The following is a 15,941-nucleotide window of genomic DNA, read 5'->3' as shown; positions in this document are numbered from 1 at the left end:
TCCTCCCACCCTTAATTTATTTATTTTTTTTTAGCATACTAAGTAAGTCTGGATTCTGCTATCCTTAGCCATGCACACAGTGGAATTCAGCCTCAGACTGCCAAGGAGCTTTAACGAATAGTGTTAACTGAATGCAAATGCCGCAATTTTTATAGTTTTATTTTTTTTACACAGAGAAATTGTGCAGGTTTCAATCTCAATCCTTCTCTCTCTCTACTCTCTCTGTCTCCTGCCTTCTCTACAAAATGTTTGATATGGCAATTCTGCCTCATCTGAAGTAACCATATCCATTCTCCAACCTGAATCCCCCCTCTACAGTTAGAATATAAGCAAAAAGTTAGAGGTGGCTAAATGACTTAGGCAGCATAAGGCAGAGAGAGATGTCTCGGCCCCGATTACTGTTTACAAGGGCTGGATTCTGACAGTTGCTGTCTCTGCTTTTTTGGAGAACAACATACGTGGGGCCCAGCTGCTTTCTGTAATCTGTTCCCAGGCACAAGCAAACTGCAAGAAAGGAGTGTGTCACAGTTTGATCAGCCATCCATAAAGGCCGGCCACTTTACCATGTATTTCAGGAGAGAGAGAGGACAGGAACCTACTCCTCCCACACTGGGGCCTTGCTGAACCAAGATTTTTCTTGTGAAACAAAATGCAGGCCCCAAAATGGGTCAAGTGGTGAATAGCGGGGAATGTTTAATGCCTCCTACATTTGTCTGCATATAGTCCAGACAGATGGCACTGAATAATAGATGTTTTATAAAACTCTGAGATGAGAGATGAAATAAAACACGATCTTACCTTTCTGGACTTCTTGGTTAGTATAGGTTAATTTATATATCCAAGAACCCATATACAAATAACTTTAAAGTTATGTTCATGTTTATAGGTGAGAAACAAGCTTTTCTCTTTCCTCTTCAATACTTTATAGCTGGCCAGATAAAACATAATATATGTCTGGTTACATGTTATCTTTCTGATAAGGTATCATTGAAATTGATGATCATATATAATAAAACTATGTCAGGTAAGTCTAGAAAATGAGATTTTCTAATTTATCAAATATAAATAGAGGGCTATATGTATATGACATATTATCAACTAATTTCCAATAAATTCTTCCTAAGGCAAGCTCTCTGTTTAATGTACTTAATCTTTGGAGAAGAGGTCAGAAGATGTGGTAAGACCTTTATGACATATTATCAACTAATTTCCAATAAATTCTTCCTAAGGCCAACTCTCTGTTGAATGTACTTAATCTTTGGAGGAGAGTTCAGAAGATGTAGTAAGACCTTGAGGTCATAATATTAAACATGAATCATCATTTTTGGAGATGTGATTAAGTGTTGGTTAACATATAGCCCAGAATATAATCTGATTTCGTTAGCTTCTAAGGCACTTCTTGTGAGATGCTCCGTAAAAAGATTCCCAATATTAATATGTAAGAATCTCTTTCCCTAGCAGGGACTCACGGGCCAGAATGAATTAGATGGATAATCTGTTCACTGTCCACAGAGCTCTGATTTGGAGACATGGACAATATGCATTCACTCTACACCTGAGGGGACTCTTTCCTTCAAGTAGAAGCCTGTGGTTGGAGGTAGGGTGAGCTTTTGTGGCTCTGAGTCTCATTTAGGTAGGAAATGGGAAGGCCCATGTGAAAGGTGAGCACATTGCAGGTGTCCAAATAGCGAGGCCACCCAACTGCTGTGCTGGCAGGGACTGAGTTTCACATCAGCCTCAATCTCTGTTTCTACCATGTGACATTTATTTAGACACGTTTTGCCATAGTACAAAATCATTTTTATGTTTCTCTTTTGCTAAAAGTAACACTCCCTTTGTAATGGGCAAAGGCAAGACAAAGTAGGCCACTTGCCAGCTGCCATTGTCCCAGTTTAGGCTCTTGTTAAAACCTCTTAATGGCCTCTACAGACTCTCCCGCCTCGAATCCATCTGCTCACTCTTCCTAGAGTACTGTTTCCATCACTATCCTGCTAGAAAATCCTTCAGTGGCCAAGTCAGGGCCGAACACTTTAACTTGGCATCAAGGTCCCACACAAACAGAATCAAACCTACGCTGCAGCCGCTCCCACAAACGGATGCTCTGATCAATCTGAATGGGAGTTATTCTCCAGCTGAACTTGATACTTCCCCAGCTTTCTTTGTAGACTTGCATTTGTCTTTCTTTCTATTTAATGATAGTGCCTTAAGGAATGTGCAAAGTCCTTGTAGAATTCAGAGGACAGGGAAAGTACTTCTTGCTGGGGGAGGAGGAGAGAGATGTTCAGGGAAAGATTCAGAGTATAAATTGTATTTTAATTGTGCCTTTAAGAATGTTATTAAGTAAATTAAATGATCTGTACATAAATGAAGAAACTTAAAATATATTTATTTGAAAATTATTTTCTCTCTCTTTGAAATAGAATGTAACTTTGAAGTAAAAAATACTAAACAAATTACAACTTAGAGTATTGTAATAATTCAAGTTCAGGAATTTTACTCTGCACTCTCATTTTATTAAAATTTATTTTCATATGAAAAAGCAGGTAATCCATTACTAAGCTTTACCTCTTTTAATGTACACTCTAAGATTAAATTTGTTTCAATATAGGCATCTTTGACAGATTTACATATTCTGGTCCTTGGTCAGTGGACTCAAATTGACTAATTTACATGCTACCTATCATTTTCCCACCAACCAATTTTTTTTTGTTAACAAGCTATTTGTGAGATGATTAGTAGAGGTTAGGAACAAAGTCTGTGACAAAAGAAACCCATGAACCTGTTTCCCTAAGACAAAGGACTAACTTTTTCTTAGGTTATCTTACTTCTATAAAAATTATTGATAATTTTCACTGGTTATTTTATCACACTGAAATAATAAGGTCCATTATATGGTTTCTTTCTTTCTTTCTTTTTTTTTTGATGGAGTTTCCCTCTTGTTGGCCAGGCTGGAGTACAATTGCGCGATCTCAGCTCACCGCAACCTCTGCCTCCCGGGTTCAAGCGATTCTCCTGCCTCACCCTCCCGAGTAGCTGGAATTACAGGCATGCACCACCATGCCTGGCTAATTTTGTATTTTTAGTAGAGACGGGGTTTCTCCACATTGGTCAGGCTGGTCTCGAACTCCCAACCTCAGGTGATCTGCCCACCTCGGCCTTCCAAAGTGCTGGGATTACAGACATGAGCCACTGCGCCTGGCCCATTATATGGTTTCTAAAGATGACCTGGCTACTTTACATAACTAGCTCAAAGCTCTGTTCAAATCCAGCTCATCTCTACAGTGTAAGATTCATCTTGGCTTAAGCTGCTAAGGCAGTATACCATCATGGTTAAAGCAAGTCTTTTGGAGCCAAGTTTCAACTCCAGCAAGACCATTTAGAAGCTGTCTGACTTTGGCTGAGGTAGCTAACTTTTGTTTCAGTTTTACCATCTATCAAATGGGGATGATGATCATTGTACCCATCTCATAAAATTATTGTTAAGAATTGAGTGTCTACATCTATACATAACTATCCTGTCTGTCTTACACAGTATATAGTAGAATATATGATATGATATGTAATATATTACATGAGAGAGACCATTTAGAATCATACCTGGCACATAATAAGAGGTTTATAATAATAATATTATTACTGTTAGATATAATTTGTCTATTAAGGCCCAAATACCTTAATTGAAACAGAAAATAGTGCTTAGTAAATTTGTTTATTATATTTTTGTTTCCTTATCTGCTCCCAAAGCTAAATAATCAAAAAACATTTTATATTTCCCAAACATATTTGGATTCTGTCTTTACTTAATCTCAAACCACCAGTCTAAATTCAGTGAAAACTTCCATTGGTGGCACCTTGATTCAGCCTGAGGATAGAGTGGCTTGTTCAGCTTGGCTCTCCATGGGGTAATGTGTAAATAGCACTGGACCTAAGAAGCTGTCATGGGATGTTTTAATCTATCCTCTTTCTTCAGTCAATGACTTGTATCTAATTACAAATGCCTATGAGATTTTAAATATTTGAACTGACAGTCTGAATTGATCAAATTAACAAAAAATCTGTCAAAATCCAACTATATTTTGTGTTAAAGACAGAAAAGAAGGCAGGGTGCTTATCGGTCATCGAACTCTGGAATCATTAGTTGTTTCACTTTCATTCTGTTTGTGTTTATCTTTGTAATCTCATGCTTTGGGCCTAAAATAATAGTCACTGAACCTTTGGTTCACTGAATCTCAGAGCTGAGAGGGACTCCAGGGGCATCTAGTTCTACTCCTCCTTTCACAAATGAGGAAACTGAGATTCATTATGTTTAAATGACTTACATAATCCACGTGGGTATGATTCTATTTGAGTTTAAAGAGTGAAATCTTAACGAGATGATAACTTGTTATTTCAGTCATTAACAAGCTCTGGGTTTCCTATGATTGGATGCTAAAATAATTGCCAAGGTCTTTTGTTGATGCTTTGCTCTTTGAAACTTATTGAAAATACATAAAGAATATCATATCTGGAAATTTGTGTTCACTATTATTTATTTTTCCATGGTTTTCATGTGCAAGTGGACCTGCATCAAGAGCTGCTAAAGGATTTCTCTTCTTCATCATTTAAGTGCAATCCAGCAGCAACTATTACATCTGATAAACTGCAAAACACTGAATATAGGATTCTTGAAGCTGCTGTCAGGTACTCCTTTAATTACATTTCTTTGGATTAAATTGAAATCAAAGTTCAGCTATGCTTGCATTTAAAGAAGTTGAAACCTCAACTTATTTCCTTTTCCACTCACACCCTGCCTGAAAGTGATATATTTTAGCTTCTGAATATTTCATGCTTCCAACCTCTGCCTCCCTACACACACACATACACAGACACACACACACACACACACACAAACTTGAATATACGCATAGAATCTCTCAAAGTTTTTTTCTACTAAATGGAGCCAAAGAATCACTAGGCTTGAACAATATATATGACACATGGTCAAATATTTATTATGCTAAAATAATTTATCCTACAACTCCAAAGTATTTCTTTATCTTGGCTTCTTTTCCTTTCTTAAAAAAGATCTCTAAGTGCCCAAAAGGCTACACTTACCATACAGAATTTCACTGTAACAAATACTACTATATTATACTTCAAACTTCTATTTTATTTTATTTTATTTTAAGACAGGGTGTCACTCTGTCACCCAGGCTAGAGTGCAGTGGCATGATCATGGCTCACTGCAGCCTCGACCTCCCCAGGCTCAGGCGATCCTCCCATCTCAGCCTCCCAAGTAGCTGGGACTACAGGTGTATGGCACCCCGTGCCTGGCTAATTTTTTTTGTATTTTTGTAGAGACCAGATTTTACCATGTTGCTCAGGCTGGTCTCCAACTCCTGGGCCCAAGTGACGCTCCTCCCTCGGCTTCCCAAAATGCTGGGATTACAAGCATGAGGCACTGCACTCAGTCCAAACTTGTTTTCTTATAAAAGGACTTTGTAACAAAAATTGAGTCAAAAATCACATAAACATAGTTCAAGGAGGCAGGACTTCAGACTTGAAAGAAACCGGTATCCAGCTTCCCTATTAAGAATGAGTGATTGAGAAGAGCTTTGGACCTAATAATGGAAAGATGCAAACAGTCTCTCTCCCTTCTCCCATCCCACATTAAATAATAATCATCATCATCATCTTCCCAGCTAAGGAATTCATCCTTGCCTGTTCTTTGTTCTGTTTGTTTGGAAGCTGGGTTGGCTTTCCTCAGAGGACCGGTTGGCATTTTAGAGGTGGGAGTGAATTGCTGAAGAATTGTCCACAGTTGATTGACACCTGCCTCTGCACTGCTGTTCGGCCTCTCCTCCCTCCCCCACTCTCTGCTGTCTCCTGCTCTGTCACAATGCTGAGGCCACAGTCAGCACTGTCACGGGGTTTAACTTTTATTCCTGCATTCCTGTCCACTCACGCCTCTCTTTGTAGGGATGAAACCTGCAGAGCTGGAATCGTGGATTCACTTGAATGTGGAAAGCAGCATGACTCGGCCCTCCCAGCCTGCAGAATGCAGGTTGGGACTGCTGTGATCCCCCAACACAATTTCCCCTAGTTTCTTTTATCCCTTGTCATCTTTTATTAGCAGAGCTGATTTTATTTTTAAAAACCCATGAAACAAAACTAAAAACCAAACCAAAATTGTTCTTCTGTGAAGGGAGGGCATGCGCAATAAAGTATTTTTCCAGGCGAGGTGAGAGTTTCTGCTCACTCACCCTCACGCTGTCTCCTTGTGGCTAGGAGCACATGTTTGCAAGGTGGGAGGCTAGGGTCAGGGATACAGTCAGCTTGTGACCACAGAGTAGGAAATAGCAGCTGGCTGTCACTACGAAATAGTACATCCATGGTCTCACTGGCACATGCATTAAACCAACAGAGTTAAATGCTCCTCATCAGTTATATCCAGCCTTTGTGAGTTCAGCGGCACCCATGACTCTTCATTCCAGATGGTTTGGCTCTTAGGCCAGCACTGGAGCAGATTGTGAAGTGGGAACCAAGTGAGTTTGGCAGAACCTAAGACTGAGGTCAAATGATCATAAGAATTATTCAGACCTCAAATATGACACTTAGGCCAAAGAGAAGACTTTCTAAGAGGAGAATTTTTAGAAGACTTTCTAAGAGGAGAATTTTTTCCTCCACACAGATGATAGGGTCTGAATGAACCGAATTAAAATACAGCCAGTTTTGAAGCACCCATGGGTGCGCGTCTACAATTTTTATGTGGCCATTCACAAACCACTGGATAGGTAATGCTGTACTAAAAGGAATTTAAGCCTGTCAGGTTAATTACACAATATTAGGTACGAAAACAAACAGTGCAACACAAAACATAGCTACATCATTATTTGCAGTAAATGTTAACTCTAAATAAGTGCAACCTGTCTGTAAATGCTTGCTATAAACTAATTAAAAAAATAAAATTTGATGGATAAACATGAAAAAAAAATTCTCACCGAGAATTTTTTTTTTAAATATCAGCACTCATTTAGAGTTTGGGATTTGTGAAAGAAAGCTTTAAAAGGAGCAAACCTGATTGGCTGTGGCTGTTGCTGCGAAGGGGACACTTGTTGCAGGAGTTGTTGCTGCAGAGACAGTGGCGGACGTAGCGCTGTGCATCATGGGTACTTTCAGGAGGGGAACCATGGGAGCAATGAACAGGAGGGTGTAGCATTATGGTAATAGAAGTGGTATTTTGGCATGGTGAATATCAGAGCAGCAAGCCATCATGGGTTAAACCAGCAGATGGCATGCAATCACAATGCAAAGCAAGGAAGCATGGGAGAGAAATAAAAAAGGGAAAATAGCTTATTACAAGTACAATTAAAGGAAGTTTTAAAACATAATCAGTGATTCCCAGAAAGGCCAAAGCAGATTACTTTGGTTGATGTATTTATAAACATTTTATTTCTAACAATAGATCCATTCCCAATTCTGAGTATACAGTGTATGCAATAATGGTTGTTTCTAAAATTGTGAAAGGTGATGTCCAATGAAGTAAGAATATGTGATCATCACTTTTAATCATAAACTCTGAGACCTCCAAGTCTCCATATGGAGACCTAATTTGGGATAGGATGTTCTTTGGAATTATGGTTAAATTGAATTTTTTTTTCAATTTGGGACTGCTTATATGAAATGCAGCTGCTGTGGGTTGTGGTTTATTTGAATCAATAAATGATGGAGCAAACATCATAGCCTTGATGCAAATTCTAACACAGTTACTCTGAAACAGCCAGGCAAAATTTGCAATGTTTCTTTTTCTTGACTCTAAATAGATCTAATGCATATGTCCTAAAGACAGACGTTTGTACCAAGGCATTTATGTGTGTGAGGACAACTATCTGCTATTAAAATTGAACGGCTAAGGGAATGCTGAGGTGCAGAAAAATCATCCCAAATAAATCAACACTTAAAATTAGAAAAGATAATTAAGTTAGGAAGCTCAGACATGTGGTTTCAAAATACATCCATTTATAATTTGTAAAAAATGAATACTTCTGGGAAACTCTGATCGCTCTAACACACAGCAAAGAGGAGATAAAGGCACACCACTATGAAACTTTCAAACATTGATGAAATTAGCCTGCCTCGCTGATAGAGTAAGCTCTGTTCCTTACGCTATACCATATAAACTATAAAGAGAAACAAAACACAAATCATTAAAAAGTAGACTCGTACTTGTGGCTTTATGTTTTTGTAGTGATTGATTGTTCTAGCACAAGAGGTCACATTAAAACCGTCATTTTCTTAAATATACAAGTACATTTTTAAAAACCTATATGTTAACTCTAAAGCCAAATAAGCCTTCAAATCTACTATTTCCTATAGCATTTCTACCATCTCTGAAATAAATTTCAAGCAAGTGAAGGTATTGTACATCATATAAAAGACAAATAAAAAAGGTTGAAACCTACCAATACTGGTAGCGGGTGTCATGCACAAAACTGACCCTGATGTCATGCAATGGTGGGTGGAAAAAGTGAATAAAGGGAAAGAAACAGGTTAGCGGTTTAGAGTTAACATTCAAAGTGAGATTGAAGCACAACCAGAAATAAGTAGGGTTAGTTAACACAGTCTTTTAGGGCCATTCACATTGTCAGTACAGACACAAATATATCTGACTTATTTTAAGCCAATATTATTCCAAGCTCACTCCTTAGACCACTGTTCACACTTTCTATTCATATGCATCGACATGATTCTAATAAGAATGACATGTGATAATGCCGTGGTGTCCTTCCTCTAAGACCTCAAAGTATTTTACAGACATTATCAAGTTAATCCTCCAAGGTAGGAAGTGGGTATTTTACAGATGAAAAATCTGAGGCATAGTAACTCCTCCAAGGTCATGCACGGTGTGGGTCAAGGGGAAGGCTAGAAATAGAATTCTCTTCCTAAATCCAGGTCAGCTTTTATATTCACTAGAATACACTGAACTTACTGCATTAAAAGTTTACTTGTTTGACTGTAAATGTTTTGTGTCAACCACAGTATGAAAATAAGAACAGTATTTAAGATTTAAGATATTCTCCAAATCAGAAGCTTGCAGGGCAGGATGGGTGAATTTTAGATTGCTGCTTGAAAGCCCAATAACCTAGGAAGATTGAGGTTCTTACAGGGAATGACCTGTGTGAGTATGTGCTCTTCTCTCTGTTGTAAGATTCATTATGATAAAGCAATAGTGCCTGGCAATAAAGCTTAAACACTGTAGAGGCAATATAGTGCAGAGTTGGGGCTGAGTTAGGACCAGGGCTAAAGAATTTGGTCATGACTACTACAAGGTGATCCCTGAGGAGATTTCTGGCAAAACTCCTAGTAAATCTCAAGTTGGCCTCTGAGTGGGGAGGTAGGAGGTGGGAGGGGCAATTTCAACCCTTTCTGAGAAATAGCTGTCTTACTTGTAGTGGTCATAATAACATACATGCATCATGACTCTGACCATGAATATTATATTCAGGCATGTTGTGGAGAACTGAAAGAAAGCTGCATTGAAAGCTTTGAGGAATTATCTGCTACTGGTTCAGTTCCATGAAAAACAAGGTAATACATGGATTTAGATCACTGAAGACTGGGTGTCATGTAGGTGCCTGAGAAGTAGTTTCTTGTAAATGTAGGAGTGCCCTCTTAGAGTTTCAGAACTGACTTCTGAGATATTAGTTGGAGAATTTGAGATGTGTAGGTCTTTACTCTCTCTGTGGAGCTGTTCACGCTGGAGGGCGACTTTTTGCCTAAACTACATTTCGATCAAGCTAACACGACCTAGTCAGGAGGGGGCTATTTAACTGGGCTACTGCCAGATTCTTCAACAAATGTGTGCCAATACATCCAACTTAAACCTTTCTCCAGCCCTATTCTCTCATCTTCAGAATCAAACTTCTGGAAATCTACCTACACATAAATGTTTACTTCCCTATCCCTACTGAGTCTTCATTCCTCTTCAATTTGGCTTTCATTTGACCTCTGCACTTAAATTGTGAATGCCAATCACCAGAAAAATCCCATATTGCTGCAGCCAGCAGGAACTCTCCCATCTTCACCTCACTGTTCCTGATTCTCAGCAGCATTCAGCACTCCACCCTTTCCTCCATCGGAAGCCACTTTCTTCCCTTAGATTTTTGATCACACACGCACACACACACACACACGTTTTTCTTTCTGGCAACTCCCTTTGTCTACTTTGCTGAACAATCTTCCTTTCCTCACCCTCTCTATGCTGGAGTTCTTCGGGACTCAGTCATGGGTCCTCTTCATCTACGCTACATTTCCTGTGGTGTATCATTCACTTCATGGGTTTGGATTCCAGGAGCTTCCATGTTTGTGTGTCTCACGCAGATCTCTTCTCAGAGTTCCAGGTCCTTTCCTCTAACTGCCCCCCTCACCTCTCTACTTGGATGTCTCATAAGTGTCTCAAATGTAACAGGGCCAAACTTTGATCTTTCTCACAGAAACTTTCTACACCTCGGTCTACGGCCATACTACCCTGAACGTGCCTGATCTTGTCTGATCTCGGAAGCTAAGCAGGGTTGGGCCTGGTTAGTACTTGGATGGGAGAAACTTTCTACACCTCAGGAGATACCTGATGGGCATCACCATCTAACTAGAGCTCTAGACTGAACTGAAAGTTATGCCTCACACCCCTTCCCCTTGTGAACTTCCTGGGTCCAGCTCACCAATCAGCCAAAGCAATCCTGCTTCTAGCAGGCAGCTTGCATTCATCTGTTCATCCATCACTACTGCCACATCTGAAGTCCTGGTCACCATTATCTCTAGGCTGGCTATGTGATAACATCCTAAGTGGTCTTCCTGCTTCCATTCTCATCCCTCCTTAGTTCATTCTCCAGCTTCTGGCAGAGTAGATCTTTCCAAATGCAGGCCTGGCCACTCCTCTGCTGGAAACCATTCAGTGGTTTCTCATTGCTTTTAGGATAAAGGTCCCCTGTGGTCTAGTCTCTGACTACCTCCCCAGGCCATCCTACACCTCTCTTCCCTGGCACCATGTTCCAGACAGATTAATTTTTCTTTTCTTTGAACTGAACACATGACACATTTGCCCTATTTTTGAGCTTCCCACAAGCTGTCCCCTTGGCCTAGAATAATCTTCACCCCACTCTTTTCATCTTCCAGATCTCAGGGTATATGTCACTTCTTTAGAAAATGCTCAATTGTTATTTTACCTACCTCCCCATGCCATCAAGTCAGTTTCTATTTTTAATCTCACTGAACTCGACTTTTTCATTCATAGTACAGGTTGAGCATTCCAGGTCTGAAAATCCAAATCCAAAATCCTCTAAAATCCAAAACTTTTTGAGTGCTGACATGCCCCTCAAAGAAAATGCTTCTTGGAGCATTTCAGATTTCAGATTTTCAAATTTGGGATGCTCAACTGTTAATGTAATCCAAATATTCCAAAATCTGAAATATTTCTGGTCCCAAGCATTTTGGATCAAGGGGCACTCAACCTGTACTCATAAAAAAATGGCCAGGCACGGTGGCTCACGCCTGTAATCCCAGCACTTTGGGAGGCTGAGGTGGGTGGATCACAAGGTCAAGGAGATCAAGACCAGTCTGGCCAAGGTGGTAAAATCCTGTCTCTAAGAAAAATACAAACAAAATTAGCCAGGTGCGATGGCAGACGCTTGTAACCCTAGCTACTCGGGAGGCTGAGTCAGGAGAACCTCTTGAACCTGGGAGGCGGAGGTTGCAGTGAGCCAAGATCATGCCACTGCACTCCAGCCTGGGTGACAGAGCGAGACTCTGTCTCAAAAAAAAAAAAAAAAAAATTACACCTATAAAAATCCGCTCTTATTTTTCTTTCATTCCAGTGTGGAAGGGGGTGTCTTGGAGAGCTTTGCTGTGCCATGCATGTGAATATCATTGGGATTGCAAATAATCCACAGCTCCTGCAGCCACACTGGGCTAGGATCAGTCATGTCACTTTGGCGTCAGTCCTGGATGTGGCTGAAATCCTTAACCAAATTAATTCCATGAGCCTCTCTCTCTAAGTGGCCTAATAGTGATGTGATATTGGAAATGCATAGCTTATGCATGTGTGGCTCCCTTAATGCCAGATTCTGGTCCTGATCTTCTTAGTAAGCCCCATCTCTGCCTTTGTACAACACTCCCATCCTCTACTCTCTGTATACATCCTGTATGTACTTCATTATAGCTACAATGGACAATTTTCTATTCTTCAAGTACACTCTTCCCATGTCCCAGCTGGGATGCTTTTCCCCCACTGATAAAATCTTGCTTCTCTTCAAACTCCTAGGCAAATTTCTCCTACTTCGGAAAGTCTTGTTTCTCCATATCCTTCGTAACCACCACCTGGTGCACATGCTGAAGGCAGAATTCATTGTCTCCTCTCCTTCACTCTCGAATAGCTTTGCCCAGACCCTCAGGTACTCCTTCATCCTCTGTATAATATTTGGTTTTCACCTCTTTATGAACTCTTTTGTATTCTCATTACTGGCTGTGGAACCCAGAACATACTACGGGTTCAAGGTATGTTTGCTGAATTGAATGGAATAAATTTTGTTGTGCTTATGCAGATACAGATGCCACTAAACACTGATCAATCTTTCACCAAGTCATGTGATAATCTGATGTAACATTTACACGTTTCTCATAATTAGGCTGTATCTGGGCACTGTCCCCTGTTCTACTTATTCTGTACTTCCAATATAATGAAATAAATCAAGGAAGGATTCTGTGGGTTGCCTTTGTCTGATCAGCTGAAGCATTTCACTAAGGCACCAATTCTATGAACAAAGACTTCTCAAATGTTTTCTGCTTCAGTTGCACAAATATTTCAGCTGTCGTATCTGTGAGCCAGAATTATCTGGGTAGTTCCACTAATTATGTATTCTACTTTGCAGTGTAGACACAGCCTCAGTTTTTCCATCTGCAAAGTGCAAATAACCATGCCTGCCACTAACAGAACTGCAACATCTTGAAGAATAATGAGATAATGTCTATAAGAACACTTACAGTAACTTAGAATAAACCTGTCAGAGAAATGCCAAGAATTATTATGCTGCTATTTTTGTAAGTGTGTGTGGTTTTGCCACTTTCCTAACATAGAAAAGAAAAAGTCTAACTACTTGGTTAAAATAATCCCAATCAAAAAAGAAAAAAAAGAAAACACCCACCCATGGCAAATGTGCTAGGGCATCAAGCAGGGCAATAATTATCTTAGCATAGTTTGGGAGAAGACTCTCATATTTTGCATAAAATTTTATATTAATATCTTTGCAACCTGGAGGCAGAATTCCTAAAATCCAAATTCACATTGTGTCAATGGGAGAATTTTAGTATCATATCAAAAGCTTTAACTATGAATGGTTTTTGATCAAGGGCAACCTTCAGGAAAACATAAAATGCTTTTTTTTGTTTCATATTTATGTTTACTTAAAACATTTATAGAAAAATCAAAATCTGTTCATTTAAAAGTAATGGGTCCTCTATGTACCAAGTTATAATAATTATTTTTGAACATCTTCACTTGATTTGCGGAGGTTTCAAACCAACAATGATGAACAATGAGTGATTATTACCATTATCATTTTAGAAATAAAGTTGAAAATGGGTTTATAAGAAAGAAAATCAGAAGCAAAAACTTGAGCTAAAATGAACAATAAAATTCCTGGTATGGGTTTAAGTGGGAGAAATATTATTTTAATTTCCTTTTAATAAAATTATTTTCTCTTTCCTCATTTAAGAGAAATGTGAAAATTCTAAGCAGTTGAAATACCATTTCAGAACACTAGATCCACATGTTTGTTCACTCTGATATTCATGTCATGTAAGAAATGGAAACCCTTCTAGTCACTGTATTGGTGCGCTAGGACCCACTTTTTGGCTTCCAAAGCCCACTGTATTGAGGGTTGCCAGACACACTTAAGCTGTTCTTAAAGAATCCACCAGAGGGCGGAAGTACACAACCGCAGCAGCCAATGCAGCCGTATGGGTCCTTCATGAAATACATTTCATCAACAAAAATCGGGTCGTTGCGTAAGGGATGTTGTTTATCCTTGCTTTGGAAATGTTTAAAAGGCTTCCAGGTGAAATATTTTAAAGTGATGTTTCTTTCAGTGATTTAACAAATCAGTCATTGTTGGGTTTGAGAGTTAAACATGTGCTGGAGGGCTTCAGAGTCTTTTGGCAGGCTTATCACCAGAGCTTCATAGGTATTCCCAGGACATGGTAATGGCAGTAACATCCATTCTTCAGAAGCAGGCTTCTCCTTTTACGTTTTTCCCCTCAGTTTATTCTTCCTTAATTTTTTTTTATCTTAAAATATCTAGTGGCCAAGAGGTCTACAATGACACACTTTGTAGAAACCACACAGGACATTAACGTAAGTTTACCTTCTAGTAATTATTTTACAAATGTGTTATTTCAAGTAGATTACATGTGAAGACACTGCTATGCTGTAACAGCACTGGGATGTCACTAATTAAGGCTGTAATAGGGCAAAAGTGAACTCCTAATAAATACTGCATTAGAGATTTCTTCTACAAGTCTGTGAGTTTAAGATAGGTTCAAAACTAAAATAAGAAAAGTAAACACTGAAAACCACTTTGCTCACATAATTTATATCTTAACTAAAATATGTATTGTTCACAGGTTACTAATCCATTTCAAAGTGTAGATTTTATACAAAGAATATCACAGAAATATTTTACCTCCCTCTGATGTTAACTCTGATAAGCTATGGGATTTAAGGAAATGGATAATAAGCTGGAAAAGTTCAAACTAATGGATTTGAATCAAAAAACTCTTTTTGTTAGAATTGTTATTCATTTATGTTTACTTTCATTTCACTATCATGGGCTGAAGAATGTTGACTTTCAAAGAACTCAGTGGATGGTCTTCCCACCAGGACTTAAGTTACCCCCTGCTTCTAACATTGACTAAAAGGTGAAAAACACGGTCAATTATGGTGACTATCTTTGCGTGTGGTGTGCGTGTGTGTGTCTGTGGTTAGAGATGTCGGTGCAAATGGGGGAGGGATGACATGCTTTATACTTTTGTTTTTTTACTTTTGTCTGACTTTTTGGGGTCACTTATTTAAAAATTCACTTTTATCTGCTTTTTTCTTTTTTCAGGAGAACTCTGTGGAATGTGTATATATAGGTGGGCCCGGGTGGTAGGATGTGATGTAAATGGAGTTGGTCACAGGGAAACTCAGTTCTTTTTCTCATTAGTTGTGGCACCTTGGAAAGTCACTTCTTATTTAGGGGGCCTCAGTTTTCTCATCTGTAAAACAATCAGCTGGATGAGGAGATCACTAATAGTCCTTTAAACTCTAAGATTCTATGACTATTACAATGGATCTTTTAGTGGAATCATAGTTAATGCACATGGTACGTAATAGTATCAGGCATTGGCTTAGACACTGAGGATAAGAGCTCTATATACTTGTGAACTTGGTGAAAGTTGAGAAGGATGGAGAAAGAGATAGAATGAATATAAAAATATGAGTAGAGAATTGCTTTAATTTGAATAGCCTCATTTTTTAGTGCTCTGAATAGAAATAGAAAAAAATGGTTAGTATTTACTGGAATTGCTATTTTTAGGTCATTCAGAGTTAACGACAAATTTCAATTGTCACACATAAAAGGTCTTATTTACATAAACAATTTTACAGGGCTTGTGCAAATACAAGAAACCAAAAGCCCTAACTGCTCTCTGTTTCTCATGGGTTAAATCTGTCTCTTCAATCTATCAAATATTTGGCTTTAGAATCCTAACAGTCTTTAGCTATCATTCAAAGTAAGGCAAATACATTTAGATAGCTAGGACAACGATGAATTTCAAACTGTATTATACCTTCAAAAGCAAACTAGATGCCACCAAACAGCTTAAAGAAATGAGAAGAAAGCACATGACCAGAAGGGCACAGGACGTAGGGC

At 38.8% G+C, this 15,941-nt stretch overlaps 1 protein-coding gene across 12 annotated transcripts in view; it reads right to left on the bottom strand.

Moving 5' to 3' along the window:
* The window catches only part of MBNL2 (muscleblind like splicing regulator 2), a 180,392-nt gene that overhangs the window by 26,738 nt on the left and 137,713 nt on the right, over nt 1-15,941 (bottom strand). For 3 of the 12 annotated variants that reach the window (XM_054446385.2, XM_054446388.2, XM_063651064.1), the window contains one exon: nt 8,442-8,477. The exons of 5 other annotated variants lie outside the window; for them this stretch is intronic. In XM_054446385.2, the coding sequence (XP_054302360.1) occupies nt 8,442-8,477 (36 nt within the window). Of the gene's footprint in view, nt 1-7,056; nt 7,152-8,441; nt 8,478-15,941 lie in introns of all 12 variants that reach the window. 4 more of the 12 variants (XM_054446386.2, XM_054446390.2, XM_054446389.2 and 1 more) reach the window with 2 other exon arrangements.

The sequence above is a fragment of the Pongo pygmaeus genome, chromosome 14, assembly GCF_028885625.2.
Source record: "Pongo pygmaeus isolate AG05252 chromosome 14, NHGRI_mPonPyg2-v2.0_pri, whole genome shotgun sequence".
Taxonomy (NCBI): domain Eukaryota; kingdom Metazoa; phylum Chordata; class Mammalia; order Primates; family Hominidae; genus Pongo; species Pongo pygmaeus.
The sequence above is the reverse complement of the archived record's forward strand: the minus strand, read 5'-3'. Positions and strand labels throughout refer to the sequence as shown.